The 18,756-nt window shown below is 39.8% G+C and overlaps 1 protein-coding gene across 4 annotated transcripts in view; it reads right to left on the reverse strand.

Moving 5' to 3' along the window:
• Window positions 1-18,756, reverse strand: part of Ralgapa2 (Ral GTPase activating protein catalytic subunit alpha 2) — a 366,249-nt gene that overhangs the window by 202,622 nt on the left and 144,871 nt on the right. For 3 of the 4 annotated variants that reach the window (XM_045156188.1, XR_006638510.1, XR_006638509.1), the window contains exons 17-20: window positions 18,064-18,204; window positions 9,088-9,222; window positions 5,524-5,621; window positions 574-664 (exon numbers count right to left, since the gene is read on the reverse strand). In XM_045156188.1, coding sequence (XP_045012123.1) covers window positions 574-664; window positions 5,524-5,621; window positions 9,088-9,222; window positions 18,064-18,204 — 465 coding nt within the window. The remainder of the gene's footprint in view (window positions 1-573; window positions 665-5,523; window positions 5,622-9,087; window positions 9,223-18,063; window positions 18,205-18,756) is intronic. The other variant, XM_045156189.1, reaches the window with a different exon arrangement.

Raw genomic sequence — 18,756 nt, forward strand, 5'->3', positions numbered from 1 at the left:
TGTGTCAGTAAACAGATGACCAATTGGTGAGGTCTCAAAGATAATTTCCCATCAAGGGCCAGCCTGTGTATGTGGGGCCCTTGGATGGGATGTAGGACGCTAAGTTATAGTGGCAAGGAGGTAGCTGGGCCTCTGACGGCAGGGGAGCAGAGAAGTAGGGCCATACCTTATAGCAAATGATCATCTGCCTCGGGATTCCAATCGAACTTTACTTTCAAGTACTCACCCTTCTAACTTCAGTGTGTGCTAAAGCTTTGTGTTCCTTGCTGTGAGGACTTTCTTGGGATGATAGTTCTTTTTTCTAGGTCTGTTTCTTCCTCTGAACCCTCAGACTTTCTTGTGACCCTCACCTGAAGAAAGGCCCAGGGGTGGAGAGACAGGTTTCTCAGGTATAGGCAACTGACTGAACTGTTTTACTAACTGTTGACATTCTTACTGGGTTCCAGGAAGGAAAATTTCTACTCTACAACTATGTCTCTGAAAAAATAGACCTTGAGTTAGAAAGCAAGAAGAAAATAAAACCTATCCACTCAGCAGTTAAGATGCATACAGACCACATTTCCTGGAACTCACTCTTTGGTCTTTCCCTCTGTTTTCCTTCCATCTGCTGCAGATCATCCTTCAAATCCAGCTCAGCAGGGCTGCTACTTCTTCGAACTAAGATCTTCAGACAAAAAGAAACACTGCTTTTGTTACAGGAAAGTTAAAAAATTTCACAAGGCTGTTAAGTTCCTAGCCTACATTTTTTTTTAAAGAAAAAGAATAATGCTAATAAAACACTGAAAGATGTTTTCCATCTGAAGGATGTATACACACAAATTATTGTAATCAAATTATCTATTACTCAAGATCTGAAACTTTAATTTATATTCTCTACTTTGTCAATTGACATCCAACTAAACAGATCTTCTTAAGAAGGGATGCCAAAATCTGTGAAAGTAATTTACTTTAAAGTTCTATTTGTTTCTCTGATCACACGCATTTACATAGTCAACAGAATTCTCCAGAAGGTCTAAGCTCCTCACCAATGATGAGTGTGCAGGCAGGGAAAGAAAAAAATTCCACACTCTCAAAGGTGTGTCCAGTGCCTTCCTAGTTAAGTGTGCTGCACCAACTCCAGAGCATTGCTGAACACTGTAATTTTTGTTAAACTTAAGAGTACTAAAAAGCTCAGAAAGTCAGGCGTGATAGTGCACACCTTTATTCCCAGCACTTGGGAGGCAGAGGCAGGAGGATTGCTGTGAGTTTGAGGCCACCCTGAGACTGCATAGTTAATTCCAGGTCAGCCTGGACCAGAGTGAAACCCTCCCTCAAAAAACCAAAAAAAAAAAAAAAAAAAAAAAAAAGAAGAAAGAAAGAAAAAAGCTCAGAAAGCACTTGGCATCCTCTAGAAACTTACAGTTTGCCTAGAGACATACATAAACTACATGAAATAATTACATTGTACATAAGCAAAATATGCAAATAAACTCTGTGAAAGGTATGTAAAATAAAGTGCTGCCTTGCTTTGCTGACAATTATAGGAGACCTGATCAAGAAGGCAACAGACATGAAGTTGTAGAAGGAAGGCAGGAGGGAACTCAAGGCAGGAAGCGCCGAGTGGCAATCACCAAGTTCTATGTGCAGGAAAAGAAGCTGAGTACCGCGAGGCATGTAGGACAGCCAGGTGAAGACGGAAAGAGACAAGGAGAAACACAGACCTTGTAAAAGAAGTAGAGGCCAGGGAGCTTTCAATATGAGGTTTAGGGCTTTGCTCTAACATTGACAAAATAAGCAATTGTATGTTCTAGACAATAGCTAACTGTAATTTAAATCACAGCTACAAAGGTAATTCTAGTATTATGTGTGTGGTAGATTAGTGTGAAGAAGAGAATTGCTATGGAATGGTTCTGATTCTTCAGGAATGAAGGGGAATGCTTCTAAAGGTAGAAAAGGACAAGAGAAATAAGAGGACTACTGCAGAATGGGAGGCTGGGACCGATAACCAGGTATACACAGAAATGGAGGAAACCAAAATATCATGAGTTACAACTGAGAGGGCAATGTGAACAACAGTAACAAGAACAGAGAAATAGAGGGGAGACAGCAAGGCTGAAAGGGATGAATTTGAGACCCTCTGACATTTTAATTTTAATCTTTGGACTGAAGATAACAAGGGCAATGTCTTATAAGTAACCCCCCCCCCCAAAAAAAAATCCAAGAATGCTGAGTTACAGAAGAAAGCCAGGCATGGTGAAGATGTAAATTTAAGCTTCTCTCCTGCAGAGTACATTAAAAAAAAACCTGCCCTGAGATTCAATGAGACAATTAAAAAGATAAATAGGGCCAGAGAGATGGTTTAGTGGTTAAAGACTGTCTGTGAAGCCTAAGGACTCAGGTTTGATTTCCTAGTACCCACATAAGCAAGATGCACAAGGTGGTCTGTGTATGTGTCTGGAGTTCATTTGCAGGGACTGGAGGCCCTGGCACACCCATATGCATGCACTCTCTCTCAAATAATTAAATTAAATTAAATTAAAAAGATAAATAATATCCCTTTACAAACAAGGAAACAGATAAAAATGGGGACAGATCATAATTAAAAGAATAGTTACAGGCTAGAGAGATGGCTCAGTTGTTAAAAACACTTGTTTGCAAAGCTTGAAGGCCGAGGTTCATTTCTAGTACCTGCACAAAAGCCAGATACACAAGGTGGCACATGCATCCTGAGTTCATTTGCAGTGAAAGGAGGTCCTGTTGTGCCAAAAACTTTGTTTGCATTTTGGAGCTCCCAGGAAGAAGACCTCTACGAGATCCACATACATCCTCAAAAGTGAATGGATGTCAAGGTAATCCAACGGCACTACTGAAGGACTCAGGAACCAGATGGATGCCATGATAGGCTTCAGAGTCCTCAGTAGGCCTAAGTTTCTGTTTCCCGGCAAGGTCTAAGTTTTTATCTTCTGGTAAGGGTGGGTTTAACACTTACTGGAAACTGATTATGCCATACATTCCTGTAGTCATGGATAAGTTCAATTCCCCTAGGCCTAGGCCGCCAACTCTTCCCCCCAAAATCCTAAGCCAACAATAAGAGTACACTGTTTAAATCAACCAGTCATGTACCCATCCCTTTCTTCTATGTTCAAATCCCCATAAGAACCCTACCCTCCCACTACTCAGGGCTCTTGTATGGATCCACTGCGTTGGTGAAGTCAAGAGACAGAGCTTAAGCCCGAAATAAAGCTCCTGGCCCTTGCATATGTGTTTGGTTCTCCTTGGTGGTCACTGGGGATGCCAAGAACTGAGCATAACAACTATCATAAAGAAAAATCCAATGCTACCACTGTCAGTGGCAAAAGGACTAAGGCCCAGAGTTCAAGTGACACTATTTGCTGGTTCAATTAAGATGGGCATTCAAATCTTTTCCTGGGGAACCTTCATCAATTCAGGCACTCAGGTTTTCTACAGATTATAATCAACCAGCTAATAACTCAATCAAAGATCACAAACAACAAAAGAAATAAATAACTAAACATAAGAGTCTCAGAAAAAAAAACAAATGTCATATTTAGATCCCCCCCCCAAAATTTTGGTGCACCAGATAAGAAATTAAGAATAGCCTAATATAGTAGTGCATGCATTTAATCCCAGCATTTGGGAGGCAGAGGTAGGAGGAAGACTGTGAGTTTGAGGACAGCCTGGAACTACAGAGTGAGGTCCAGGTCAGCCTGGCTAGAGTGAGACCCTACCTTAAAAAAAACCAAGAGAGGAAAAAACAAACAAACAAACAAGAATTAAGAATAATTTATGAATATTTTAATGGAGTTAAAAGAGGAGAAACAAAAGTAGAGCAATCACCAACAGGTTAGTAGAAGTTGTATGATATACTGAATAACATAATTTGCAACTTTGAGCAGCAAGTATACTTGTGAGGTAAACATCCACTGGAAGTATGTGAGATGAAATACCCTCCAATGGTAGAACTATAAAAACTTGGGTTGTGCTTTGTGACTTAGAGGAAGCAAACCTCAAAGTCTGTCTCCTAGTACTGCAATTGCTGAACTGATAAAGAACAGAGAACATTCTTTCAATTAATTCAGTGTGCAGCTAGAGACCAAGGAGAATCAATAATAGGAAAGGAACCTTAAGTGATATGAGGAACAGAATGAGAAAGTCTACTAGATTTCTGTCCAGAATTCCAGACGGAAAGAAAAGACAGAATTTTTAAAATGTAACATTTTTTGAAGAAGTTATTAGCAAGAACCTTCCTGAAATGGGTCCACAAATGTATGGAACATAGCATGTACCAAAGATGCACAAGCTACAAGAGATTTGTGCCTAAGCATGCTGAAGTGAACTTGAAGGACGAGGACCAAGAGTAGTAAGAAACCACATGGCAAAGCACTTGTAAAGAAAACAATCTTTATTCTGTAACTCATTAATTCTGCTCTTAGATGGTCACAGAAAGAGAACTTTGAACTTTATCTTGAGATAAAGCTAAGAATGCAAACGGCTGAGTTTTCATAAAAATCAAAATCTAAAAAGAAAAGGATCTAAATGCCCTTCATCAGAAGAATGGCCAAACAAATGATATGTTCACAGTAGAATAACAAAGCAGAGAAAATGCTCAGTAAATTAACTGCTTTATACCACCATGTGATTAAATCTTAGAACCACTTAATTGAGTGAACAAAACAACAACACTACTATAGAGTTCTTTGTATTTAAAAGTTTAAAACTACAGAAAATGAAGTAGCATATTATTCAGAGACACAGGAAGACAAAGGACTAGTACACACTAACCCAAAGGGAAGGCAGCAAGAGAAAAGGGCAAGAAAGAAACCTGGAGACCAAAGCAACACAGCAGAAATGTTCTAGCTTTGGAGTTTGGGGAGGGCTTTCTGGAACCTGCTTCACTGTACACAGGTAAGCTGATACATACCCTTTGTAAACAAAAAGAAACAAGAACTTAGCATTGCTGTCTCCCAAACAAGGAGCAGCAGGGAGGACCTCCCCCTTTGTTTTATTCCTTTCTGTGATAGTTCTGTAAATACATAATGCATCTTAAAAATGAGCAAATAGTTTTACTGCAGGAATGACTTATAATACAGATTATCTTTTAATTTCTTCCTCGTGCTCTGTATTTATTTTTAAAACAAAAATTTTTTAAACAAAAGAAACTGCAACAAATCTTTGAGCAATCTTCACTTGTGTTAGATGGGAGTTACTACTTAAAGTGGTATCAAGAATAAGGAATACGAAGTACAGGTTTTACAGCCAAGTACACCTACTTAAACATATACTGGGCCACACTGAGACTAGGCAGGAAATACCACTTCATGTTGATTCCTTAGCCCCCTATTTTTGCAGAATGACTATATTTTACATAGAAAGCTAAGATCTTAAGTGACTTCAAAATCATTTGGGTCTATAATCCATCTAAATGAAAAAAACAAACAAACAAACAGTTTTAAGTAACTACCACCAATGAATTTACTTATTGTGCTGTAATTTCTTTTTAATGACAATTTTTTTTAATCTTACTGTTATTCCTTCATGTTCTTTCTTCACATGTCCTTTATTCTCTTGAATAGGCTTAGGTTCTGAAGAATTCAAATTCTGTGCATTTTCTCCCTTTTGACCTAGAGATTGGGGGGGGATGAGAAAAATGTTACAGAAGATAAAATGAGAAAATAATTTACAGACAGAAAAACATAACCATTCATCTAGATAACTCAAGACCCATAAAAGCTGGAGTTATGGGTCTGGAATGTCAGTATCTATGGGTGGGTCTGATTTACACAGGCATCTGATCAGGTAGGGCCACTTGGTCTGTTATGAGACAAGTTACTTCCTGGGGAAGGGAGCTTAGGAACAGTATCTCAGAGAAGGCTTTTTGGGTTGACCTGTGAAGCAACAGGAAGAAGGGAGAAGTAAGATGACTCCATGTTACTAGAATATATAGACTAAAAAGAAAAAGCACAAACAAATTCAAGGATAAAAACAGGGAATACCAACACAAAGCCTGTAAACATTTAAAAAAAAAAATCATAGAATAGGGCTGGAGAGATGGCTTAGCGGTTAAGCGCTTGCCTGTGCTAAGGACCCCGGTTCGAGGCTTGGTTCCCCAGGTCCCACATTAGCCAGATGCACAAGGGGGCACACGCGTCTGGAGTTCGTTTGCAGAGGCTGGAAGCCCTGGCGCGCCCATTCTCTCTCTCTCCCTCTATCTGTCTTTCTCTCTGTGTCTGTCGCTCTCAAATAAATAAATAAAAAATTTTTTAAAAATCATAGAATATGTAGTGAATAATCTGGAGCCAATAAACTTGAAAAAATTAACAAGTTTCTAGGAAAACATAATATATCAAAACCAAAGAAAATGTAAGTAGTCCTTCATTTCTTTGATTTCTATTTTTACTGGACAAAAATTACATGTTTATCTCATATATCATGATGTTTAAAATATGCACACATCCTAAGACGGCTGTATCAAGCTAATTAACATATGGATTACCTTACATACTCATGTGGTTAAGACTACCTAAAATCTACTCTCTTAGACAGGTGTGGTGGAACATGCCAGTAATCCCAGCACATAGGAAGCTGAGACAATATGACTGCAAGTTCTGGGGCTAATGTTCTCAGATAAATGAAACAAAATAAAACAACTCATCAAACAATTAACAATTTTCAGGAATAAAATACATTGCTATTCACTACAGGCACCATACTATATAATCTCTGGAATTTATTTTTCTTTTAGGTAAAAATTGTTAAAATAAGAATAATATTTTTCAATTTTTGATGAGAACTGCAGGTGACTGGTATTCTACTAGGTATTTCAGGAATAATAGTATTGTGTGGGTATGCTTATATATCTGTGTGTGGTGTGGTGTGGTGTGGGAGACCAAGCTCAGGGCTTCATGCATGCTAGCGAACTACTTTATCACTAAGTCTACCCAGAGTCCTAATAACAATAATCCTAAACAAAGAGTAGAAAATCTTTTAGATAATATATTTTCTCAGGATTTTTTTCCCCTTAATTCAAGAACATTTCTAGTGGAAAACTACTCATTTGATGGGGCTAGCATAACTTGATATTAAGAGATACTAGATAACTTGTTATAAGTGTTAAGTTTTTTAATTAACTTATGACATTACAATGGAATGGCTAGTACATATCTTGATGCTAGATACAATTTAAGCAAGTACTTTATCAATGCAAAATACACCATTAATTATTTGCAGACTCAGTAATAACCTGAATGCCTCTTTACTTTCCATACCCTGTTGTTTCTAAATGTGGCTAGAAAAGCTGTGTAAATAAGTGCTATTGATAGTTATTATTTTGGGGGTGGAGAGATGGCTCAGCAGTTAAAGGTTCTTACTTACAAAGCCTGGTGGCCTTGGTTCAATTCCTTAGTATCTATGTAAAGGCAGATGTACAAAATGGTGCATGTGTATGGAGTTTGTTACCAGTGGCCAGAGGCCCTGGAGTGCCTATACTCAATCTCAATCTCTATCTCTCTCAAGTAAATAAAAATATTTAACTTTTTAAAAAATTATTTTCAACCTCAGCAAAGTCTGCACACTGCTAATAAACATTTTCACAAGTCTGTTTAGCTTTCTACTCTTACTGTCAACTTCTACAGGCTCTTCCCACAGGCTGTACCTCACTTTCTCTCATGCTGCCTTTCTGTCCTCTACCTGATTTGCTCATCTTTTTGGCTCTACCTGGTTTGGTTTTGTTGTTTTTAAGTAGCCCAGCCTGGCCTGGAACTGGCTATGAGGCTGAAGATGACCTTGAACTTCTTTTATTTATTTATTTATTTATTTATTTATTTATTTATTTGAGAGCGACAGACACAGAGAGAAAGACAGATAGAGGGGGAGAGAGAGAATGGGCGCGCCAGGGCTTCCAGCCTCTGCAAACGAACTCCAGACACATGCGCCCCCTTGTGCATCTGGCTAATGTGGGACCTGGGGAACCGAGCCTCGAACCGGGGTCCTTAGGCTTCACAGACAAGCGCTTAACCGCTAAGCCATCTCTCCAGCCCGACCTTGAACTTCTGATCCTTCAGTCTCCACCTCCTGAGTGCTGGGATTGCTAGCATTAGCCATCATTCTGTTTTATGTGGTGTTGGGGGATGGAACCCAGAGCAGGCAAGCACTCTACCAACTGAGCTGTATACCCAGCCCTAAAATGTTTTTGTTATTTTTATTTATTTACTTGAGAGTGACAGACAGAGAAAGAGGCAGATAGAGAGAGAGAGAGAATGGGCATGGCAGGACCTCCAGCCACTGCAAATGAATTCCAGACGCGAGTACCCCCTTGTGCATCTGGCTAATGTGGGTCCTGAGGAGTCGAGCCTTGAACCAGGGTCCTTAAGCTTCACAGGCCAGCGCTTAACCTCTAAGCCATCTCTCCAGTCCCTAATATTTTTATATATACACCTACTCTGTTGTCTCCTACTCCTGACTCTCTGGACTCTTTCTAATTCTCAATTTTGCTAAACTTGGAATGTGTAAGTATGTGTGTGTTAGGTAAATGTATTAAATAGTAAAAATATTTCACAGCCAGAAATCACATCCTATAATCAAATTAAGTAAGTATAATTGGCTGGGTGTGGTGGCACATGCCTTTAATTCTAGCAATCAGGAGGCCAAGGAAGGAGGATCTCTGACTTTGAGGCCAGCCTGAGATTACATAGTGAATTCCAGGTCAGCCTGGGCTAGAGTGAGACCTTACCTCAAAAAACCATAAAAATAAGTATATTTCCCTTGAAATAAATACAGAGTAAATGTAGAAAGCAATACTATCTATAACTTCCCTGGCCCCTAGATTATATCTATGGCTCTGCATTAATAACTAAAGATCCAGACAGCATGGTGCCTATAACCCCAGCAATCAGGTAGTGGTAGGAAGGGAGACAAGGGCAGAAGAATCACTGCAAATTCCAGCCAGCTTGATTTACAAACCCAGTTCATTGGCTGCCAGGACTATTTAGAGAGGGGGAGGAAGAGAAAGAAGAAGGGAAGAAGGGAGGGAGGGAGGGAGAGAGAAGGAACAAATAAATAAATAAGCAAATAGCTAAAGACTCTACATACCCTGAGTCGAATCTGAGCGCAGAGGCTCAGTGATGTCAGATGTGCTGCTGCTCCGGGGTACCTGCTGCTGTCCCACCACAAGATGACTACATTCGGTTGCAGGTGCATTTTCTGACTGCTGACACTCATCTACTTCTGAGAGCATGAACACAAAACAGGCATGATGTGTTTTAGGATTTTAAAAGTGTATTTTCACCTCTTAACTGATTTAAAAAATTAAACTTAACATACTTTTCACAAATTTTTTTTCAGTAAGACAATTTGCATTTATTTCATTAAGCTTCCTATACTTGCCAGTACTATTAGTCCACTCCAGAAAACCTATTTCTCAATCCAAGCGAAGAGGCAGGGGAAGAGAAAACACACACAGAAGTGACTGATATCTCTAAGTCATTTGAAAGTTTAGGAGAAAGAAAGAAATAAAGATTCAGCCATCCAGGAGATGGAGTATATAATATCTGATGATAGTAGAAAAGGTCCCTCCCCAAAATACACACTAAAGGTACATGAAAGAAAACAGAAATTTCAACTACACCTCTCTTTTTAGCACACAGATGGACAACTGTGTAAAATAAAATGTTATTTAATAGCTTCTATCTCAAAGTGCAATGTTAAACTAGCCTACAAAGATGACCTACTGGTATTTTTAGACTTTCAACACACATAGGCTATAACTATAGAAAACAAAAGAAAAGCACTCAACACTGGATATTTTCAGCTAGCATTATTACATAATAAATTCCTGGAGAATGAGTTCCCTCCTGCTGCACTTCTAAAATGTAGCTTTCACTTTAACCTTTAAAGGACTGCCCATGATACTAGAATAATCCTCTCTCTAGACTCATAGCCTTGAGATTGTATCATCTTTTGTCTGGGTCATTTGAATGGCCTGCTAAGTAGTCATTGGCTCTTGCTTTTTGATACCCTGATAGCTATTTTCTACAGGCTACCAGAGAGACCTCTCTAACAAAGACTTTGCTGCTCTGCTTGAAACTGGGGGCGGGGGGGGGGGGTGTACAGTTAGGGTGACTGGATCCCTGGAAGTAAGAAAAAGGCAGGAAGGTCTGCCCTTGTTAGAAATCAAAGATGATCTGACTTCTTATCTCTTGCCTGGTTCCCTAGACCTGTTTTCCCACAAACAATCAGTACCCCTCCCGGGAGGGAGGTCTTTCATAGGATTTAAACATTGTGGTTGGTCAAGTTCAGGCCCTGGAACTTGGTGTCAGGGCTAGCCTCTTCCTGAGACAGCCCCTAGTCCTAACCAACCAACTGTTCCTCTGGTTCACCTGAGCTGGAAGACAGCCCACCACGATAAGGTTATAAATACCTTTGCGAGGTATTTACAGGCTCTCTGATCACTGGAGAACTTCCAGCTGTGGGTGTGTTTTTCCCTCAGCTGGGCCTGGACTAGCTCATCCCAGGAGCCCAGGCCCAGCTGGGAGGGTCCCATAGCCCTTACTCTCTACATGGGTTCTTTATCCCCTCCAGCTCCCCACATGGCAGGAGCTCCTTTAACTTTTTCTGTCTTTTCTTTCCACAATTTTCCCAGGCCCTCCACATGGGATCTGTAGCCACATGGGTGCCTTTCCATGGCTCTGTACTTCTTTGAATAAATATAGTTTAATAATTATCTTTCTCAGTCTTTCTTTTTTTTTAAGTTTTTTTTAAAATATTTTAAATTTATTTATTTGAGAGCGACAGACACAGAGAGAAAGACAGATAGAGGGAGAGAGAGAGAATGGGCGCGCCAGGGCTTCCAGCCTCTGCAAACGAACTCCAAACGCGTGCGCCCCCTTGTGCATCTGGCTAACCTGGGACCTGGGGAACCGAGCCTCGAACCGGGGTCCTTAGGCTTCACAGGCAAGCGCTTAACCGCTAAGCCATCTCTCCAGCCCTCAGTCTTTCTTTTTTTAAGAATATTTTTTGTTCTTTTTCTTTTATGTATTCATTTAAGAGTTAACAGGCAGAGAGAGAAAGATGCAGATAGAGAATGGGCGTAACACTCCAGCCACTGAAATGAACTCCAGACGTGTGCGCCCCCTTGTGCATCTGGCTAATGTGTGTCCTGGGGAATCAAGCCTCGAACCTGGGTCCTTAGGCTTCACAGGCAAGCGCTTAACCACTAAGCCATCTCTCCAGCTCTCAGTCTTCCTTTATTCAATTTTTTGATTAAAATTAGAAACCTAGGGTGTGGGGTTCAAGAACTTTTCTGAGCCTCTAACACCCCATTATAAAACCTTTTGAGCCCTCTGTCATCAGAATCAGCCTTGTGCTCATCTGGCAAACGCATGCTGTAGTAGTTAGTTTCTCATTATTGGGACAAAGAATCTGACCAGAAACAGCTTATGGAAGGAATGGGTTTATTTCTGGGTTACAGTTTTGAGGGGAAAGTTTCATCGTGGTGGGGAAAGCATAGCTATAGCAGACAGCCAGGCATCAGATCTTCATATCAGCAGGGAGGAAGGAGCATGAACAAGCTGAGTATGGAAAGCAAGGCTCGGCTATGACACCCCAACCATATCCTCCTTCCCTGTCCTGAACATACTTCCTCCAGCAAGGCCATACCTCCCAAAGGCTCTACAACCTTCCCACACAGCACCACCAACTAAGATTAAGTCATCAAGTATATAAGGCTTTGGGAGACATTTTACATTTGAAACACCAACACGCCTTCCCTGAATGACCCCAACCCCCAACACTGGTCCCAGATTGCCATCTAGGAGGTCTTACTCTTTCTAATCTCAGCAGTATTTATCTTCTTGGCACCTGAGCTCTCTTCCTCCTGCTGTCCACTCCCCTCTTCTCCCTGCCTCATCAATCACTCCATGCTGCTCCAGTAAATCCTGCTTTATGTCTTGCTATGTGGTCTACATGTAAACCCCATGAGTCCGTTCCTCACTAGAACCCAAACTCAGTGACACAGTTATAAAATTTCATATACACATAACCATGACATCCCATTTTCCAAAAAAAGCAAATATCTCAAATTGTACTGTTTATAAGAAGAAATTGCTCAAAATTCAGGCTGTATTATCTACCTGGCTATGTAACTCAGTTTCTTGCCTGAAATGGAGACTCAGTGCTAATGGATGAGCCTCACCCTCTGTGTAACCCTCCAATCTGGGTCACAGGCCAAAACAAAGGCTCACTCCAACCCAGTTCACACAGGATGATCCCAAGTTTAATACACAGGATCTCAACAAAGAGTTCCTGCTCCCCCCCCCCCCATCCAAGTGAAAATTCCATTTTATACTACACTGGTACAATTGTAAGACTTCAAAATTACAAAACTTGTATGATTCTCCACTTATGATTCAAAGTTCTAGACCAGTTTAAATTTAGATACTGTCAAGATAAGCCAAGGTAGAAAGAAACAGATTCAGTAAAGCCTCATCTGTATCTCTTGAATAGCCAAAAACTATTCAGTTTCCCAGAGGAAACATAGGCATATGAACATAAATATTTTTAAATTGACCTACACATCCCCAAAGCACAGACTAGGCTCTTTTCACAGGTCTCCTTCTAATGTCTTTAGTTTCAGGCCACCAAACCCACATAATACCATGGGGCTATCACATCCAGCTATCTTCTTGTGCATTTTATTTTTTATCTTTTATTTTTTTGAGTTTTTTTTTTGAGGTAGGGTCTCACTCTAGCCCAGGCTGACCTGGAATTCACTATGTAGTCTCAGGGTGCCCTCGAACTCACGGCGATCCTCCTACCTCTGCCTCTCAAGTGCTCGGATTAAAGGCGTGCGCCACCATGCCCGGCCTTCTTGTGCATTTTAATGATACACAAAATAATGAAATGGTTTGAGAAGACAGTTTCCCTTATAATCAGCAGAGGGAGCCCAAGAGCTTCTCAACTTGCTGAAACACTGGCCCTAGTCCATTTTTTATGGATAGATGGAAGAGTAGGTTTTATTTTCTGAAACCTGATGCCAAAAACTGGTAGAAGCTGGTTTCTGGGCTATGAACAGAAGCAAATAAGAGCTGCGCCAACACTGGCAGCATCTTTCTAAAGATAAAGAGCATCGCCATCTGGTGGGATGCAGTACAGCCACCATGGCACCATAGCTTCCAAATTAGAGTGTCCCCACTGGTCCTCAACACAGCAGGCGGAGGAGGACAAAAAGCCTGCCATTACCAGCTGGCCTGCCTTCCCAACAGGCAGACCTAATACAGCTTTTAAGACTTTGTTTTTGTAAAACTGTCAGGAGGGACTTTACACATGGAGAAAGTCCAAGACTGGGGAAAGAACTGGAAGTGGAGGGAGGGAAGCATGGATGCTGCAGGAGTGTAATGGAGAGCCACATGCCTTGCTATCTGTTGGTACTTGAGCTACTCTTAATTGTTCACTGTCAAGTGAGATAGTGTGGAAAAGGAATGTTCAATTATTCTTGTGTCATAATTTAAGATCAAGTTGCTAATTTATAAGTGTACATTTCTTGTTTTGTATGTGTGTATGTGTGTGTGTGTGTGTGTTTTAAACAAAGTAGGTACTCATTTTAAGATATTTACAAATGTGGGGAAGACATTTTCTTAACATCATTCCTTTCAAGCAGCTCTTGGTCTCCCTCTACTGGCATTTATTTGCTAACTGAGCAATTTCATTGCAATTACTCAAGTATTATGGTGCCAGATATTGCAGCTGTTCTACAACAAATGAAAAATATTTAAATACTGACTCGAAAATCTCAAGATACAGGATTATCTTATAGTCAAAGTAGAAAAAGAAGCATGTGAGTTATATAAACACTGTGTGAGAAGTCTTAGATCTAATGCATCCCTGTTTTCAATGTCACATAATTTATCTGAATCACTTCAAAAGAGCTGAATTCTGTCTCTGATTCTCAAGTTTATTTATTCACTGTAAGCCTAATTAATCCTAACTTAATAACTCAAATTTTGAAAGCACTAACTTTTCTTGTCTCTGGAGGATATGTTACTTAACACCACTACTGACCCACTGCTTTCTAAAACTTCATTGAAAACAGAAAAATAAAACTATACATAAGAATTAATTAATTTCTTTTTCTCCACTGAGAGAAGAGTCAACATGATTAAATATGTAAGCTCTTCAGTTTACTTCTATTTTCTCCGAATAGCTGCCTGGTTTTCAAAGCAATTTTACTCTTTAATCAAAGGCTTCCTTTAGTTAATCTTATTAAGTGGAGCGAGGCTCATTCTTCAATAAGCAAAATGCTGGGTTCAATTTATTTCTCATACAAGATTGCATAAGCAGAATTAAGAGTATAGCTTCCTAGTTTTTAAAACATCATACATGATGCCAACTCAACCTAAGAAAACCAGAGGACATATATATCCAGTCAACATCTTGGTTTCTACAAGGTCAACTTTCCAAGACTGAGTCAGCCCAGATCCTACCCGGAAGCACTTCATACAGCCTGATGAGTAAGATGCACAAGCAGCGAAGCAAGGACTTCCCCTAGGTTCCATAAATTGTTTTAGAAGGAGGGAAGATGGTTGGTCCTTTAAATTACTGCCATTATAATATTTCCAAAAGATAAACAAAACTGCTGTTTTTGTTATAACCTGTGAAGGACACCAACTGATTAATGTTCCAACATAAAACAGTTAAAATTACAGAAGAGCTAGAGGGAATTGTTCCCACAAAGGGAGAAAAATGGAAATCTATAAATTGGCAGGCCCACTTCCCAAGTACCTTGCTTTTACTTTTCTCTCTTTAATTCATATATGGGTGTGTTCACATATGAGTGTGGGTGTGCCGTACGACAGCATGAACATAAAGGACAGCGGACAGCTTCGGGAGTTTGGGCCTCACCTTCCACCTTGTTTGAGGCAGGGTCTCTGTCTGTACACCACTGCATTCACCACACTAATGGCCTATGAGTTCCAAGAGATTGTCCTGTCTTTGCCTCCTATCTTGTTGCAGGATTACAGATGTACACTAGAGCATACAGTTTAACATGAGATTTGAACTCTGAACTCAGGTATTCACGCTTGTATGGCAAACACTTTATCTACTGAGCCATTTCCCTAGCTCTACTTTTTATTATTAATGCAGCTATTGGAAATTACAGGACATAATATCATAGTATTGGAAGCAAGGGGTGTGGCTCTCCAAAAACACAGCCATCATGTATTCCTCCCTTAATACAAATTTTGCTGCTATCAAATGAAGAGTCCCCAAAGGATCCAAATAAGATATAATAGTGACTAAAGGAAAATATATATCTATTGTTCATTTTATTACAACAGTTTTGTTGTAAATAAAATGAAATAAAAACAAGCGAGCTAGAGAAATGTCTTAGCAGTTAAGGTGCTTGCTGGTGAAGCCTGAAGACTCAGGTTTGATTCCACATAAGCCAGATGCACATGGTGGTGCATTCATCTGTAGTCTGCAGTGGCTGGAGGCCATGATACACCCATTAGCCCCCCCCCCCCACACTCTGTCTCATAAATAAATAATAAAGAAAATTTAAAACCAAGAAACATTTCTATAAATAAAAGCAAAATTAGTGACCACTGATATGGTAAAAGGGAAAAAAGCAACAACTTGTGATCAGAATGGAAAAATCAAAATGCCTACATGTTATTTAGCAGACTTTGCTGGAAATGCCCACCCACCTAGGTTTAGAGCACAAATTCAGTAAAATAATGTGCCAACCAGTGGAATGTACACTGTAAGACTGAGGACTGATGAATACTGCCCCTGGCCAGTCTCTTGTAGGACAATCACAAAGGACAATGGCATCATTCTAACTAATACAGGACAACCAGCATCAGACTATGAAGGAGCTCTCTACTGTAGCTATCAGATGACACAGGCAACAGGAGATTGTCCTCAAAGTCACTATGCCCTGTCTCTTCATGCTTTTGGCATAAAACCAGGAACTGGGAGAGCAAAGACAGGGAAGCACAGGCCCAGTCAAGACTATTTCCTTTCACCAGAACTTTAGGGCCTCTCCTTCAGCAATACTGGTACGTGAGGTCTGATCATCTTTTGGTGTGAGGCTGGCCTGTGTGGGGTAGGGTGCTTAGCAGCATCCCTGACTTCAACTTACTAGGTGCTAGTAGCACCATCTTACTGTGACAACCACAGTGGCTAAATTGTCCCCAGTTGAAAGTCATTGTTCTATCATTCAACTTCTGTTGGAACCATGGATGTACACATAGTGAGCAAGAATCTGAGAAAAACAAAATGAAATACTAAATGATATTAAGTTTCCAAAATGAAGTTAATACATAGAGAACATATACCAGAAAGACTAGTAAAAACCCTTAGTGAAACAGTATGGAAACAGACTGTGAAATAAAAGTTTTCACCTTTATAAATTTCTTTTTAGCATCTATCAGCCAAATAGCAAGCAGATTATTTTAAAGAACATACTAATCACATGTAAGTGGTAGCACTTTCTGGAAAAACAAATGAATAGTTAGTATTCATTGGTAATTTAGCTGACAACCATTTTCCCAGGTGACAGTCTTAAGTGTTTTCACTTTCACTGTTTACTAGGGATAAAGTATTTTCTAAGAAACACAATCCTCAGGATAAGTAAAACTAACTTCTTCCTGCAGTTTGAAAATTAAATAGTATATACTTTACATAACAACTAGGGGACTTAAGCTTTCATTTTGTTTTGCCAACAGGACATAATTTACCATAGGGTAAAAAAAAGACAGTATTTCCCTCTTTAGTAAGAAGACTTATTTCACTTCTGAATCACTGAAAAATATTTGGATATAACTGTAATTATTCAGTATAGAAAAGTTAATTCCTCTGGTGACGTCACTACATCAAAAATGGCCTTAGAGCTGGAGAGATGGCTTAGAAGTTAAGGCACTTGCCTGCTAAGCCTAAGGACCCATGTTTGACTTCCCAGTACCCACGTAAACCAGATGCACAAGGTGGCATATATGACTGGAGTTTGTTTGCAGTGGCTAAAGACCCTGGCATGCCCATTCTCTCCCTCTCTCTCTCTGTTTCTCTGCCTCTTTCTCTCTCTAATAAATAAATAAAATATTTTTTAACTGCTTTAAATAATCTTGGCACTACAAGATCTATTTTTATAACAGACACAGGATAGCTATGTAGATTGATGATATACAATGTGATATCTTGGTATATGTACACATTAGCTAATGTAATAACAATCAAGTTAACTAGCTATCTACCATTTTGAGCTTTTATCATTTCTTTGTGAGTTCATTCAAAATCCTCCAAACTAGCTACTTTGAGATATACAGTACATTATTGCCAACTATATTCCCATCATTATGCTAGGGGAAGCAACAACTCTGTGAATGTATGTAGGCACAAGCATGCCATGGCTCACATGAGAAGGTGAGACAATAAACTTCAGGTTGTTGGTCCTCACTTTCCAACTTGTTTAAAGCAGGGTCTCGGGTTGTTTCCTGCAATGTCAGGCTAGCTAGCCAGTGAACTTTGGGACAGTCGACTGTCTATGCCTCTCTTCTTGCCATAGGTGCACTGTGGTCACAGATGCTAACTGCAGCTCTAGTTTTGTGGGTTCTGAGGTTCTGAACTCAGGTACTCATGATTATGTGGCAAGTGTTTCATCCACTGAGCCATCTCCCATGCCACTGAGGAAATGTTGTGAAGAAAATCAAAATTGCATTTTGTGTATACCACACGTAACTAAATTCAGTTTGAACTAGCTGAAGTCCAGGAACAAAATGTGTTAGAAACTAGAACTGTTTAACTTTGGTTTAACCACAAGTAAAATCTTAATTATCAGCATGAATATGACAACGAGCAGGGTTGCAGAAAAAATTTCTTGACTACTTAATTGCTACTAAACATCAACAATACAAAACAACTATCAGCATTCTCTGAAATTTAACACAAGAGAAATAGCCAGACTCCAATATGTGACATGGGGAAAGGAAGGAGAAAATGAAGAAAGGGTGGAGGCAACAGGCAGGAGAAGCCCAGGTACATAGAGAGACACACAAGAAAGCATTACAGTACCTGACAGCCTGTGAGAGCAAGAAGAGTAAGAGAGACCGGGTAAGAGAGCGCTCACGGTGTGAAGTAGGAGCGGGACGCTTTTAGTGGCGGGCAAAGCCTCAGAGAGGTGGACACAGTTGCTGATAGACTGGCTGCGCTTGGCTTCCAGGGGAGATAAAGGAACAGTTACATCAGGAGTACATCAACACCTTTCACAGATTTTTAAGTGCTTTTTCTGGGCTCTTTAAATATTTAAAGGAAGTCATTTTAAACTGTAAAGGAAGTCAGCATAAATAACAGTATTTCATCAGTCTGTAAATATAGCCAACTTTCAGTGAATTATTTTGAAGACAGAGGCACAATGAGCAATCCACAAAGGACTGACTTTATTTTGGAAAGCTTTATGTATTAGCCTTCCTTTGTCTGCTGTATATTAAGAATGCCATCTGATTATATTTTTAGGTAAACATTATAATCTCCTCCTAAAGAATACACATAAAATTGCCATAGTTCTCTACCTGGTCCAAGATGAAAATTTTTTAAATAAATGATAAAATAATTCAGAAACTGGTTCACTGAGAGCTGACTATATTCAAAAGAAAACTACTTAGTGAATCAAATATCCTAAAGCTCAAGAACATATACATTTTTTTCAAAAGGGAAAATCCAAGGCTGGAGGGATGGCTTAGTGTTTAAGTCATTGCCTGCAAAGCC

This window comes from Jaculus jaculus, chromosome 8, assembly GCF_020740685.1.
Source record: "Jaculus jaculus isolate mJacJac1 chromosome 8, mJacJac1.mat.Y.cur, whole genome shotgun sequence".
Classification (NCBI taxonomy): Eukaryota; Metazoa; Chordata; class Mammalia; order Rodentia; family Dipodidae; genus Jaculus; species Jaculus jaculus.